We start from the raw sequence: 14607 nt of genomic DNA on the forward strand, positions 1-14607 counted from the left end.
GATATATTTTCTGTTAAAAGCATCAAAGAGATTGATCACATTAACAGTAGACTAATACTCTCTACTGTGGGCTTATAAGCATCCCTAGATCTCCCTGAAACCCCAGGGATCTGTGTTTAATCTTTAGGCCCCCTTCCTCTAGCTCACGTGGTAACAGTCACCACTTCTCTTTTTCTCTTCTTGATTGAGTGTAGATTTGAGGAGTGAGAAAAGTTTGTGCCAAAGAAAACTGTGCTTTCCAAAATTCTACACATGGGTGGACAGCAGTGAAGATGAGCATATGCGACAGAGAGAGGGAGAAACACCTGTGTTCCTTGGGTGAGACTAAGCTAAGACCTATGAAGTTTAGGGTTGAGTCAAAGATGCAGCACTGGACTCAACATTCTGAGGCTCTAAAACAATGCTCTAACCATTCACTGATGGAGCTTATAAACAGAAGTAGTAGCCTTTCTAATATGCTTTAGACCAGAATTTTTTTTTTTTTTTAGTTATACAAGGATTAAGAAGGTACTGAGGAGGGAACAGTAGAGGTAGTCCTTAGTCCTGGGGACAGGAAGATTGGAATAGTAAATACTTGGTTTCTAGGAAGATTGGAGCTGTGCATCTATTTCTAATGTGAATGGAGATATGAAGTTGGAAACTGGGTCATGAGGAGATGAACACTTGAGGACTTGATTCTTGAACACTGGAAAGGTAGGGGCTGGGGACTAAAGTCCTGAGTCCTAAGAACATTGATTCTGAAAACCTGGAATCCTGGGAACTGAGAAGAGCATGTTGATGGTCTCTAGATTCTTGCTTTTCAAAGAGATGAAGGCCAGGGTCAGGAGTCCTTGCTCCTAATGAGGAAGATAGTGAATAATTGATTTCTGGGTCTTAGAGAGGGGGAAAAGTGAGTCTGCCCTCCTGTTCTTGGGAAGTGAGGCATGTGTTAGGTGAGGTGAGTACTGGGAAACAGGAATCATTAGTCTTGTGGGAACAGAATGCCTGAGACTTGAAGAAGAGTCTGAAGTCTGGATTCTGTGGATACGGCATCTGGGAACTGAACTCCTGGTTCTTGATGTAGTAGGGACTGAACATCTTTCCTATTGGGTGAGAGAGAGTTGAAAACTGGAAGGCTGAGATGTAGGATCCTGAGATAGCTGAGGCTAGAATCAGACTTATGATGCTCATCTAGTGGATAACAGAGAGGACAACCGAAGCAGTGGTAGAATGGTGACTATCTGTAATCCTGTATTCAGAAAGGGAAAGAAGATACTAGGCTATCCCTGGTTTGGAGTGTGGAAGGAACCCTGATGGACCACACAACTTTCTTTCCTCAGGGTGTCAGGACTGTGAGCATTTCATCACTATCCTGCAGCTCATCTCCATTGTGCTCCTGGCGGCTCTCCTCACAGCTATCCTTGTCAAAGGTCAGGAAACTTCAATGCTAGAGCTTCCTGCTCTATAATCCCAACATGTGGGTAGACGTGATACTGAAGCTAGGACTGTGGTCTTCCATGCCTTCTAGGAACTAGCCAAGGTTTCTCTCAAGACTCATGTGTAGCAAGAATGGTCTGACTCCATTTGGTCATACTTCCCTGGGCACCAGGGTTCCTCATCTTCAAAAGATAAATTCAAATAAGATTTGGGGACTTGGACATATTGTTCCTGGGAACCCAGCACACATTAGTTTGATCCAGTCTGCCCTGCCTTTACCATTTATTTGTGAATCCCACACATTAATAAGATGTTTTGATCAATTCCATTACCTCCTCCCCGACTTTGAGTTCTTTCCCTCTTCTCCACCACTACTTCTCCCTCCAGCTTCATGTGCTCCTTCGTGTTTATAATCCACTGAATACAGTGGGGGTTCTCTGTAATAAAAGCTAATATAAAGCTAATAAGTGTTGGACCATCTTTTTGTTTTAGTTATACAAGGATTAAGAAGGTGCTGAGGAGGGAACAGAAGAGGGAGTCCTTAGTCCTGGGAGCAGGAAGACTAGAATAGTAAGTCCTTGGTTTCTAGGAAGATTGGAGTTGTGTATCTATTTCTAATGTGAATGGACATTACACGATGACATTATGTACATGAATTTAAGACCATTTACTTGAGCATGGGTAGTCTCCTGGGACATAAGAATACTGATCCTCCCTACCTACCTCCCTCCCTCCCTCCTTCCCTCCCTCCCTCCCTCCCTCCCTCCCTCCCTCCTTGCTTCCCTTCTTCCCTCTCCCTCTCCCTTTCCCAGCAGCGTTCAGTTGCTATTACTCAGTTAGAGTTGAGGCTTCCTATGCTGGTTCTCCATCTGTGCTGGGATTTTATATATCTTTAGCTTCTGTAGGTTGGAACTGAAGTGACAACAGTCTGAGTCCACATGAACCACAGGTCTATGGGGTCCAGAAAACAGTTTTGCAGCAGTACTGTCTATGGCTCTTACAGTCTTTCTACCCAAATGTCCATCATGATTCCTAAGGTTCAGGGGAAGGGCTTGTGTTAGAGACGCCCCATCTTTGTCTGAGCTCTCCACAGGAGCTTATTCAGTGTGCATTGAACAGTTCTAAGTCTCTTTGTCAATCACAACTTACTACAAAAAGAAACTTCCATAATAAAGGTTGAGAACTCCTGGTCACCTAGTCAGACTTTTTACCTAGTCTGTGTGTCTGTGTGTCTGTGTGTGTGTGTGTTTGTGTGTGTGTGTGTGTGTGTGTGTCTGTCTGTCTGTCTGTCTCTCTCTCTCTCTTTCTCTCTCTCTCCCTCTCTCTCTGGGTAAAGGAGTTAAGAAGCATCTGTATGTGGCTTACCAGCCTCCTGTGTTATGATGCCCAGCTTCTATGTGTTCTTTGTCAATCATGCTATGCTGAACAAATCATGTGGTATGAAACTTCATGTGCCTCCATGAAAGTAAAAGAAATTCAGATATTTCCCTTGTTTGGAGGAACATCTCTGGAGGCTCCTGTGGCCTAGCCCCGCAATCCTGTCATGACAGCTAGCTCTCTTTTTATGTGAAGCTCTTTTCCCAGTGTTATGGGGAAGTCTCTCTTGCTTTAAGGCCCCATTTTATTGTTTTTATTAGAACTGTGTTTTCTTTTAAAGGCTCTCCAAACTAGAGGCCCTTTTAACAAAGCTATGCCCTGAAGGATGGTTATGTGTCCGCTCCTTTCCTAAACCAATGCTTCCTCTCTTCATACATTTATCAACATTTAATGTTTTCATTGTCTTTTCTTGGCATAGGCTCTGTGGTTCCTAGATCCCAAGAACATGATCAGGAAAAGCAACACATCCACCAGAAACTGGACCAGCTGAAGTCTGGGCTAGGTAAGGGACCAGAAAATGGATATCCAAGAGCATGGAAGGGTTTGAGATGACTGAAGAGAATGGGCCTCCATTTCCTCAGTTTCTACATTCGTTGAATGGGAACACAGATCAACATTAAAACAGCACTTACTAGACAACTAGGACATGCACACTGAAGACATTCAATGAACCCAGACTCCAAATGTTTGCTCTGACATATAAAGTCCCTACTATTATCTTTATCAAGGAGTTGTGACCAAGGCCCCCTGGGTTATCTTGGAGGGAACAGAGTCAGGAAGTTAAGAGGGAAATGGCTGTCCCTGGGGAGATAGCCCATTGAATAAAGTACTTACTGCACAAGCATGAGGACCTGAGTTTGGATCCAGCACACCTCATAGAATTTGGGCATAGCCACACATGCCTTAACACAGCAGTGGTGGGGTACAGGCATACCCCAGGGTTCACTTGCTAGTTCAGCCAAAACAGGGAGTTCTAGGTTCAGAGAGAACAAGTCTCAAAAGTAAGAAAAACAAAGAAAGGGTTAGAGATAAACATATAGAGAGAAGGAGAGACAGAGAGAGACAGAGACAAAGAAATAGAGACAGAAGCAGACAGAGACAGAGAGACAGAGAGACAGAGATAGATGGAGACACAAGCCAGGCATAGGTATACTGGCCAGCAGTAAGTAACTGGATTCAGTACCCTAATACAATAGCACATGAAGAAGTTGACAGGAATGTGTGATAGGGCAGTTCTGACAGGGATCTGAAGAGAAGGAGTGGGGTGTATTGATCAAAAGATATTGAATGAAACAGATATGCATGCAATAATATCCAGTTTAAACTATCATGGATTCAAAATAGAGTGAAGAGGCTTCATGGGACTGTTTGGAAGAAGGAAATGAAAGTAAGAAATGTTCTAATTGAAATATAATTTCAAAATTGAAGAAGCCAAAAAGATATTGTCTGCATAGATCAAATACTCAAAATTAAATAAGAATATATTTCTAATTAAAAATTTTAGTTAAAATATAATTACATAATTTTCCTCCTTCTCTATGTCATCCTTCCCATTTTCTGCACTCACCACTCTCTCAAATGTGTTGATAACTTTGTATATTCACCTGACTCACTCCACCAATAGACAACCTGTGCCGACCCTGCCCCTGGGACTGGATGCTCTTCCAAGGGAACTGTTACTTCTTCTCCACATACCAAAAGAAATGGAAGGAATCTGTTACTGCCTGCAAGGACATGGGGGCCCAACTAGTGGTCATAAAAAGTAATGAGGAACAGGTTTGTTGAGCTGGGCTTTTCTTTTCTTTTTTTTTTTTTTCTCTTTTTTTTTTATTCGATATAATTTATTTACATTTCAAATGATTTCCCCTTTTCTAGCCCCCCACTCCCCGAAAGTCCCATAAGCCCCCTTCTCTTCCCCTGTCCTCCCACCCACCCCTTCCCACTTCCCCGTTCTGGTTTTGCCGAATACTGTTTCACTGAGTCTTTCCAGAACCAGGGGCCACTCCTCCTTTCTTCTTGTACCTCATTTGATGTGTGGATTATGTTTTGGGTATTCCAGTTTTCTAGGTTAATAACCACTTATTAGTGAGTGCATACCATGAGTCACCTTTTGAGTCTGGGTTACCTCACTTAGTATGATGTTCTCTAGCTCCATCCATTTGCCTAAGAATTTCATGAATTCATTGTTTCTAATGGCTGAATAGTACTCCATTGTGTAGATATACCACATTTTTTGCATCCACTCTTCTGTTGAGGGATACCTGGGTTCTTTCCAGCATCTGGCAATTATAAATAGGGCTGCTATGAACATAGTAGAGCATGTATCCTTATTACATGCTGGGGAATCCTCTGGGTATATGCCCAGGAGTGGTATAGCAGGATCTTCTGGAAGTGAGGTGCCCAGTTTTTGGAGGAACCGCCAGACTGATTTCCAGAGTGGTTGTACCAATTTGCAATCCCACCAGCAGTGGAGGAGTGTTCCTTTTTCTCCACAGAGCTGGGCTTTTCTATTCTATGGGCATGACTCTAGCTAGAATTCTTATAAGGTATTTTTTTGCTACACTTGAAGAGGTGAGATTTGTAAACTCAGATAAATACAAAGTGGGAATGTGGATGTGCATTAGGGAACATTTAATATGTAGGTGAATCTTTTAGAGTGCTGATCAGAGTTTAACAAGCACTTCCATTGGTGTTAAATGTCCTGATTTAGGGCCTATAGGATGAGTTGATAGATAAAAGTGCTTGCTACAAAGACCAAGGATCTGGGGCCCACACAGTAGGAACAGAAGCAATATTTGTCCTCTGACCTCCATACAGACATCTTCACATCCACACAGAAACATGAAGTTTATTATTCTGAAGAGAAAATTCCTGAAGAAATGTCCAAAACCTAGGAATCACTAGGCTCTTGTAAGTGTGAGAAGCTGGGAGCAAGTTTCTCATCCCATTATTTTAGTTCAACAAAGCATATGAGACAAAGGGGAAACAGATTCCAAAAATTACAAAATTAGGATCTGCCGAGTCACCCTACATACTACTTCTAAATTCTCTGTCCCAGACAGAGCCTTTGTGATACCTAGCCTGATCTCTTTATGTCTATGCCTGCATGTGTATGTGAGTGTAAAGATGTGCGTGTGTGTGTGTGTGTGTGTGTGTGTGTGTGTTGATCCAATCTAAACACAGGTGTGCTTTCATTGTTGCAGTAGAAAGCTAGGGTCTGACTGCAAGTAGAACTCTATGCCTAGATACCAAGAGAACAAAATGAGGAAATTATAGCAGAACCCCATCATGACTTCCCCTTTCCCTTTCAGAGTTTCCTCCAGAGGACTTCTAAGAAAAAAGGCAATACCTGGATGGGGCTGTCAGATGCAAAAGAGGAAGGCCAATGGCTGTGGGTGGATGGTTCACCACTGCAGTGGAGGTAATACAGTGTGTTGAGGGTGTCTCCATGACCCGTGTGGTCTTTACCTACGCCTTGGACTCCTAAGCATGATAGGAATAAGCATGATAGGTTTATTGGAATATTATTGAATTCTGACATGATTTTGCAATTCTACCAACTGATCTGAAGGAGGAAATTACAGCATGGTAGATATTGCAAGAATTTCTTCCTGAGGGAGGTGTGAATGCCATGGCTGTAATCACATGTGAGGATCTGATGAGCCTTCCCTGACTCCTTCCTATAAGGAAATACGTATTTCCCACAAGCCCCATGGAGATGGGTTTTGCAAGAAGACCCAGCTAGTCAAATGAAAAGGGTAACTGATTTCTCTAAGAGTTGCGTTTTGCACAGTATATATAGATAATCTGAGACATAGGAGAATGCTTACCTTCAAAGTACAATTTGTCAGGCATAAACATCCACGATCCCATGAGAGATACAAAGGAATTTCTCCATACTATGGCGAGCAGGAAAATAAACAGGTGGAAAGATCAAGGCCAGTGTTTTTCTTTTGATGGCTATGAAAAGAAATATATAAGACTGTGTATACAGGCTAGTTTGGAATATCAGTAGGATCTGAAATGTCATATTGTTCCAGGCACACTTAGAGGTCATCTGAGAATCACATGAGCAGAATTAGCTGGTTCCTGTTTGTCTAGGTGTTCTCCATTTATATTACGGTTAGCAAGTTACAGAGAAGCTGCTAATTGACTGAAACCCTGTATCAGGGATGGTGGGCAGAGAAATTTCAAGCCCCAGGATATTTGTCAAACAAGGCTTTGTGTCCTGAATAAATAGGATGGAGAATTTGGGGAGAATATTATACTAATTGTACCTTGCTGAAGAACTTAGCCAACGAGTAATAAAGCGGGACAAAGAAACGTAGTAGGGAATAGGAAAACTGCTGCTTTGCATCAAATCTTCATGGTGGTTGTTTTTTGTTTTGTTTTGCCTTTTGTCCAGGCTAACACCAGATTCTGCAAAACCTAAGATAAGCTGCCTCAATTCCACAGTTGGAGTCTCTTGAATTCTGTATTATAGAACAGTGGTTTCTCACAGAAATAACGTAGGCATGTTGTTAGGCTCTGAGTGAAGTATTACCTCCATATGCACATGGGACAGATAAGAAATGATCTCCAGTGACAGAAGGTAGAAAGCGTTGACATCATAGGGCTGGGAAAGAAGCTCATGTTCTTTGGGGTTTTCAATTTCAGGAACTATTGGTCTGTAGGGGAACCCAACAACCAAGACGATGAAGATTGTGCAATATTTTCAAATCCTGGATGGAATGATGTCATATGTTCATATAAGGCATTCTGGATCTGCAAGAAGCCTGCATCACATTGCTCTAAGTGAAATCTGTTCATCTCCGTAACCTACATACAGGGCTGCTTATCATTTAATTGAACTTTAAATGTTCATTTCAGGTCCTTCTGTCTTTCTAGTGGCACTTGGGTTTCAAAAATAGATCTGAATTCTAATTTTTCAGACACTTTGTCTTTAAACACCTGGGCCACCACTGTGCCCTCTCCTGTGCCAATCACTCACTTGGGGTTGAGGTTGGGTTGTTTTCCCCATGTTTTTAGCATTCTTCCTGGAATTATTTCTGGACTGCTTATCACTTGTAGAGCTTTGACTGAGAAAGTCCCCTGGACGTTTGCATATTTGAACACTTGGTCCCCCTAGGTGGTGCTATTTGAAAGGGCCTATGCAACCAGAAAGTATATCATTAAGGGTGGGCTTTGGAGTTTATAGTCTCACTTCACTAGCTGTTCTCACTTTTCCTCCTGTGTGTGGAAGAAAATTTGACCAGCCATCTTCCTGCTCCTTTTCTCAAGCTTTTCCTGACCCTAGTTGTTGCTATGACTCTCCCGCCACAAAGAACTCTGTCTCTTTGGTTCCATAAACCAAAATAAACTGTTTCATCCCTATGCAGCTTCTGTCTGGTTATTCTATCATAGCAACAGAAAAGTATTTCAGTCCAATCTAATGCATAAGTGAAGCTAGTACAAAGGAATCAGGTGTACTGACCATTTAGATTTCTGGAACAGGCAGGACTATCACCATCTAAGGCTCTTCTTGGGGAACTCACATATCCAAATGATTTTATTAGAAGAATGAGGTACAAAGAGAGCATGAGCAGTAAGTCTATCTCCTGAATGTAACATTCTTATCTACAGCTTTTGTCTCCTTTATATTCCTAATTAGACAACCGAAGTCTATTTTGGCCACTGTATCAAGTTCCTAGAATTTTTTTTTTAAACATACATGTTGTTTTTCATAAAGTTAAACCCACCATCCACTTACAGAATTCACAAAGGGAATGTCTATGAACATACTAGGGAGGACATTAAGAAAGTATTCTTACACTGAATAGCAGGTAAATACACAGTCTCCAGGCCCCCCAAGATTCTGAGAAATAAGTGATAGTTGTGGGCTTAGCACTAACCAAGACATAGACACATTCCCTCCTCTAAGTCTTATGTAACATTACAGAAGAGGGTAAAGAGTACATAAAAAACAGAATGTACAGTCAAGGGCTACAAAATGCCATTCTCTAAGTTCCATACAGCTAATGCAATCATTAACTCACAACAGAAGTTACCTGCACTGGACTCATGCAAGACTTGTGTCAGTCCAGTAGTGGGCAGTTGCTAGAGGGCCCTACCTACTACCTCTGAGCAATTAATAGATTCTGAGAGAGGGAAATCATTGTCTCTAGTTGTATACCAATTGCAAAGTTCACAGGCTTCCAATAGAGAGTAGCAGCCCCATGATAACACAAGCCACCTGGTGAAATTAAGCAGATCACAAACAAAATAAACAGATATGGGCATGAGAGAGATTTATGGGAGTGGACAGAGATGATAAAAAGATGGAAAAGGGTAAGGATGAGAGTGATTAATGCACACTTTCATCATGTATGAAATTGTAAGAACAAATTTAATTAACAGTTACAAAAGAAAACCACCAGGGAATTGAGAGATGGCTCACTGGTTAAGAGCGCTTATTGTTCTTGAAGAAGACTCAGGCTCAGTTCCCTGTACCCACATTGGATCATCCACAATAACCTGTAGCTGTTTCTATTCTCATGCTAATTAGGTTCCCCCAAGGCCTGTTTGACCCTGCCCCTAGTTGGTTTTGCTTGGTAAGTAAAGTTGTGGCAGCCAGTGGTTGGGCAGGGAGACAGAGAAGAGACTTTTAGGATTCCTGGGCAAGAGATTGAAGAAGGAGCAGGGATAGCGACCATGCCTGAGAAGGAGAGGAGGCACCATGCCTAAGAGGTGCAGAATTGAAGATAATAGAGTAGCGCTAGTTGGGTTCAACTATAAAACCTTTAACTCTAGTTCTAGAACATGTAATACACCCTTCTGACCTCTGAAGGCATCCATATGCATGTGGTGCTCATGAACTTATTCAGACAGACATAGAGACAGACAAAGACACACACACACACACACACACACACACACACATGCATGAAAAGGAAGGGAGGAAGAGAAAAATGTGAGGAAGGAGGGAAGGAGGGAAAGAAAAAGTCATAAGATTTTAGCCTCTGATGGTCTAAAGAGATAGTATTTGATAGTGAGCCTCTTAACCATTTAAGCCCCTTGAGTTATTTCAATCTGTCACATTATGAATAAAATTCCTGGGAGCCTTTTTGTTTCCTCTTTCAAATACCTTGGCTCTCCTTGGTTCACAATGTGAATTACAGAAACCGAATTTCTTTGCTCATAATTCCCAGGCTATTACTTGTTATTCTACTCACTACCATGCCTTCCTACAATTTTTTTTTTCAGAAAAGGGCATGCCCCCTATGGATATTAACCAAACATGGCATTTCAAGTTGCAGTAAGTCTAGATACCACCCCTTGTATTAAAGCTAGACAAAGAAATACAGTAAAAAGAAAAAAAAGGGACCCAAAAGCAGGCAAAGCATCAGAGACACTACACACACACACATGCACATACACATACACACACACACACATGCACACACACACACACACACACACTTAGGAGTCCTACAAGAAGACCAAGACATACAATTGTCACATGTATGCAGAGGACCTAGTTTAGTCCCATGAAAGCTCCTTAGTTGTTGATTCAGTCTCTATGAGGACCTATAAGCACAGGCTAGGTTAATTCTGTGTTTTTCTGTGGTGTCCTTGATTGCTCCAACCTGCTCAATTCTATCCCCCACTCTTCCACAAGACTCCCTGGGTTTGGCTGCTGTGGGTCTCTGCATTTGTCTCCATCTGCTGTTGGAGGAAGTCCCAGAAACAAACCCACACAAAACTCTAGTCCAAGTGGATCAAAGATCTCAACTTAATACTACATATACTGAATCCAATAGAACAGAAAGTGGGGAATAGCTTTAACCCATTGGTACAGGAGAAAACTTCCTGAACAGAACACCATTGGCTCAACCTCTAAGATCAACAATTGGTAAATGAGACCTCAAGAAACTGTAAGGCAAAGGACACTGTCAATAGGGTAAAACAGCAGCCTACAGATTGGGAAAAGAACTACACCAACCCTACATATGGCAGAAGACTAATATCCAAATTTTATAAAGAACTCAAGAAGTTAAACACTAATACCTCAAATAACCAAATTAAAAATGGGCACAGAGCTAAACAGAATTCTCAACAGAGGAATCTTAAGTGGCTGAGTAGCACCTAAAGAAATGTTCAAAATCTTTAGTCATTGGGGAAATGCAAATCAAAATGACTCTGAGACTCCACTCTACACCTATCAGAATGGCTTGTATAACCACTTTGGAAATCAACTTGGTGGTTTCCCAGAAAACTATGAATAGTTCTACCTCAAGATCCAGCCTTGGAGCTCTCGAAGACTGAACCGCCAGCCAAAGAACATACGTGGGCTAGACCTAGGCCTCCATGCTCATATGTAGCAGATGTGCAGCTTGTTTTTCATATGGGTCCCAAACAACTAGATTGGGGGATACCCCAAAAGCAGTTTCTATGTGTAAGATATGCTCTTCTAACTGGGCTGCCTTGTCTGCCCTTAGTGGGAGAGAAAGCACCTAGCCTCAAAGAGACTTAAATTGCCAGGGTTGGAAGATACCCCGTGGAATCCCCACCTGCTCAGAGGAGAAGGGGAGTGGGGGATAGGGGAAGTATTATGAGGGAAAGACCAGGAGCAGGATGTAAAATGAATATATATATATATATTTCACACACACCCAGGACATGAATTTTGCAGGCAAATGGATGGATCTTTAGAATATCATCCTGAGAGAAGTAACCTAGTCCCCAAAAGAATTGCATGTTATGTATTCACTTATAAGTGAATATTAGTCATAAAATACAGGATACCCATACTACATTCCGCAAACCCATAGAAGCTAAAGAAGGAAGGCACAAGTGAAGATGCTTGAATCTCACTTAGAATGGGGATTTAAATAGTCACAAGAGGCAGATGGACAAAAGTAACTGGGTGGGAGAGGGGATGGGGAGGGTAATGGGGGTGTTCAGAATCAGATGTGGGGAAGGACACGAAGAATGGCCAGATGGTCATGAGAATGAATGGAAATCTGCAACGGATGGGATTGAAAGGTAGGAGGCATCTCTAAGAAGAGACAGAGACCTGGGATAAGGGAGACACCCAAGAATCAATGGAGGTGCCCTTGGCTGTAACTCACTACATTGGGGATATAGAACCTGAAGAGACCAACTCCTATAGCCAGGGAGGAACCCAATACCAATAGGGACACCAAACCACCCACAAAACTTACAACCCCAAATTTATCATGTCTATAAGAAATGCAGACATGGCGGATAGAGCAGAGATTGAGGGAATGGCCAACTTGAAACCCATCCCATGGGCAAGCAGCAATCCCTGACACTATTAATGATACTGTTATGCTTTCAGACATAAAATTTGCTAGCAAATGAATGGAACTTGAGAATACCATCCTGAGTGAAGTAACAGAGACCAAGAAAGACATGTATGGAATACACTCACTTACACGTGGACACTGGTCATAAAGTGCAGTTTAACCATGCTATAATCGGCACACCTAAAGAAACTGGGTATTAAAGAGGGCCCAAGGGAGGATGCATGAACCTCACACCAAAGGGAAAACAAGAGTCATTGGAGGTAGATGATGAGAGGGAACTGGGTGGGAAGTAGGTGAGGAAGGGAACAAGGATGGTAATTATATGTGCAGAGGGTAGGAGAGGCTGGGAGTGAGAATGGAAATCAGCCAGAAGCATCTATGGGAGTAGCTGGAGGCTTGTGATAGGGGAAGATAGGAAGAGTCTATGGGGGTGACCCTAACTGAGATTGCTACAGGTAGGAGTTATGGATACTGAGGTGGTCACCTCCTGTAGCTAGACAGGACTTCAACTTAGGGGAGGACATCAAACCATCCACAAAAATCTTCAACTTAAAATTTGTCCTGCCTACAAGATGTGGAGAGATAAAGATGGAACAGAGACTGAGGGAACAGTCAATTAATGACTACCCCACCTTGAGACGTATCTCATGTGAGAGAGCTAAGCCCTGGCACTATTAGTAATGCTCTCATATGATCATAGACAGGAACCTAGCATAACTGTCTCCTTAAAGACATCCAGCAATGGATGGAAACAGATGCAGATGTTCCCCCACAGACAAACACTGGGGCAACTTGGGGAATTTTGTGGAAGAGTGGGGGATAAAATAGAGCAAGCCAGAAAGGTCAAGGACACCACAAGAAGACCTATAGAATCACCTAACCTGGGCTTATGGGGGCTTACAGAGCCTGAACCACCAACCAAAGAGCATGCAGGGGCTGGACCTAAGTCCTCTACAGATCGACAGCAGACGTGAAGCTCAGTCTTCATGTTGTCCCCTAATAATTGAAGCAGTGCCTATCTCTGGCTCTGTTGACTGCCATTGGATCCCCTTCCCCTACCTGGACTGTCTGGTTGCACCTCAGTAGGAGAGGATGTGCCTAGTCCTACTGGGATGAAATGCGCCAGGGTAGGGTGGTACCCCAGGGGATGGGGCTTCCCTTTCTCTGAGAAGAAGGGGAGGGGTAATAGCCTAGGAATTTGTAAGGGTGGGACTTGGAGGAGAGGATGGAGAAGACTGAAATCAGGGTGTAAATAAATAAAGAATAAAAAATAAAATAAAATAAAATAAATAGTGAGACAGCCCTTACTTCTGCTTTTAAGATTCCCTCAAAAAAAAAAAAAAAAGATTCCCTCAAGGAGACCAAGATCCACAACTGTAACATACATGCAGAGGGCCTACAGAGACCCATGCAGGCTCCTTAGCTGTCAATCCAGTCTCTGTGAGCCCCTCTGAGCCCAGGGTTTTCTTGTGGTGTCCTTGACCCCTCTACCTCCTACCATCCTTCTTCTTCCTCTTCACCAGAATACCCAGAGGTCTGCTTAATATTTGGGTATGAGTCTCTGAATATGTTTAAGATGTGTTTCTGCATTTTTACCAGAGAGGATTGGCATTAGGTTTAGGCATCAATATATGAGTATAGCAGAATATTATTAGGCATCACTTCATTGACTTCCCCCCCCCCCACCCCGCCATTCGTGTTTTGTTCTATCTTAGTTCTCTGGACCATAGAGACTTTGGCTTCTGGTACCCCAGGCAGTGTCAGTGGTGGTCTTCCTCTCATGGCATGGGCTTCAAGCTGGACCAGTCATTGGATAGCCACTCTCAGCATTTCTGTGCCATGTTTGAGCCAGCACATTATGCTGGCAATACAAATCATAGGTCAAAGGTTTTGTGATGGGTTGGTATATCAATCCCTCCAATGGAAGTCTTGCCTGGTTACAGTAGATGTCCTGTTAACGTCACTATGTAAGTGTTGCAGTTATTATATTAACCCAGCTAGCTCCCAAATAATTGTGTCTGGAATATTTTATTTATTTTACAGCTTTAAGGCACAACAACTAAGCAGTACTTATCTATTTTAATCCTCTATGTTAACCTGGCTACCTCATAGACAAAATCCTCAAGATACTTGCATTTTACTATTGATCTCGCCTCTCTCTGTTCCAGGTATTTTCTTGTGCTGTCTTCTAGTCTCTCTCTCTCTCTCTCTCTCTCTCTCTCTCTCTCTCTCTCTCTCTCTCTCTCTCTCTCTCTCCAAGGCTAATCTCACTTCATCTCTCTCCTTCTCATTTCCCTGGCTGGAAGGAAGTTCTGACCTATTCTCTCCCCCACTCAGTCATTGCCCGATCAGCTTCATTATTGACCAATCAGGGAATAATCGTAGGGAAATGTTTACAAAACACTGAGACAGGAGATTCCCAGAATAAAGATTGCAATTATATATATGAACACAGAAATCAGCATTCAAGTAATACAAGAATAATCTTTACATAATTGTGCCTACA

At 42.4% G+C, this 14607-nt stretch overlaps 1 protein-coding gene across 1 annotated transcript; it reads left to right on the plus strand.

Annotated features, from left to right (window-relative positions):
• Window positions 1-237: 237 nt before the first annotated feature.
• LOC127672778 (CD209 antigen-like protein C) lies at window positions 238-8157 on the plus strand. Its single transcript, XM_052168132.1, has 6 exons — window positions 238-318; window positions 1320-1409; window positions 3212-3295; window positions 4418-4569; window positions 6105-6214; window positions 7450-8157. Exons 1-6 carry the CDS (start codon window positions 273-275, stop codon window positions 7589-7591), a joined length of 624 nt encoding a protein of 207 aa, XP_052024092.1. The 5' UTR covers window positions 238-272; the 3' UTR covers window positions 7592-8157.
• Window positions 8158-14607: the final 6450 nt, after the last annotated feature.

The sequence above is a fragment of the Apodemus sylvaticus genome, chromosome 22, assembly GCF_947179515.1.
Source record: "Apodemus sylvaticus chromosome 22, mApoSyl1.1, whole genome shotgun sequence".
Taxonomy (NCBI): Eukaryota; Metazoa; Chordata; class Mammalia; order Rodentia; family Muridae; genus Apodemus; species Apodemus sylvaticus.

Coding starts and splice junctions, on each gene's coding strand:
- LOC127672778 (XM_052168132.1), top strand. CDS start 273: ATGAGCATATGCGACAGAGAGAGGGAGAAACACCTGTGTTCCTTGG. Junction 1,410..3,211: donor CACAGCTATCCTTGTCAAAG/GTCAGGAAACTT, acceptor TTCTTGGCATAG/GCTCTGTGGTTCCTAGATCC. Junction 4,570..6,104: donor TAAAAAGTAATGAGGAACAG/GTTTGTTGAGCT, acceptor TTTCCCTTTCAG/AGTTTCCTCCAGAGGACTTC.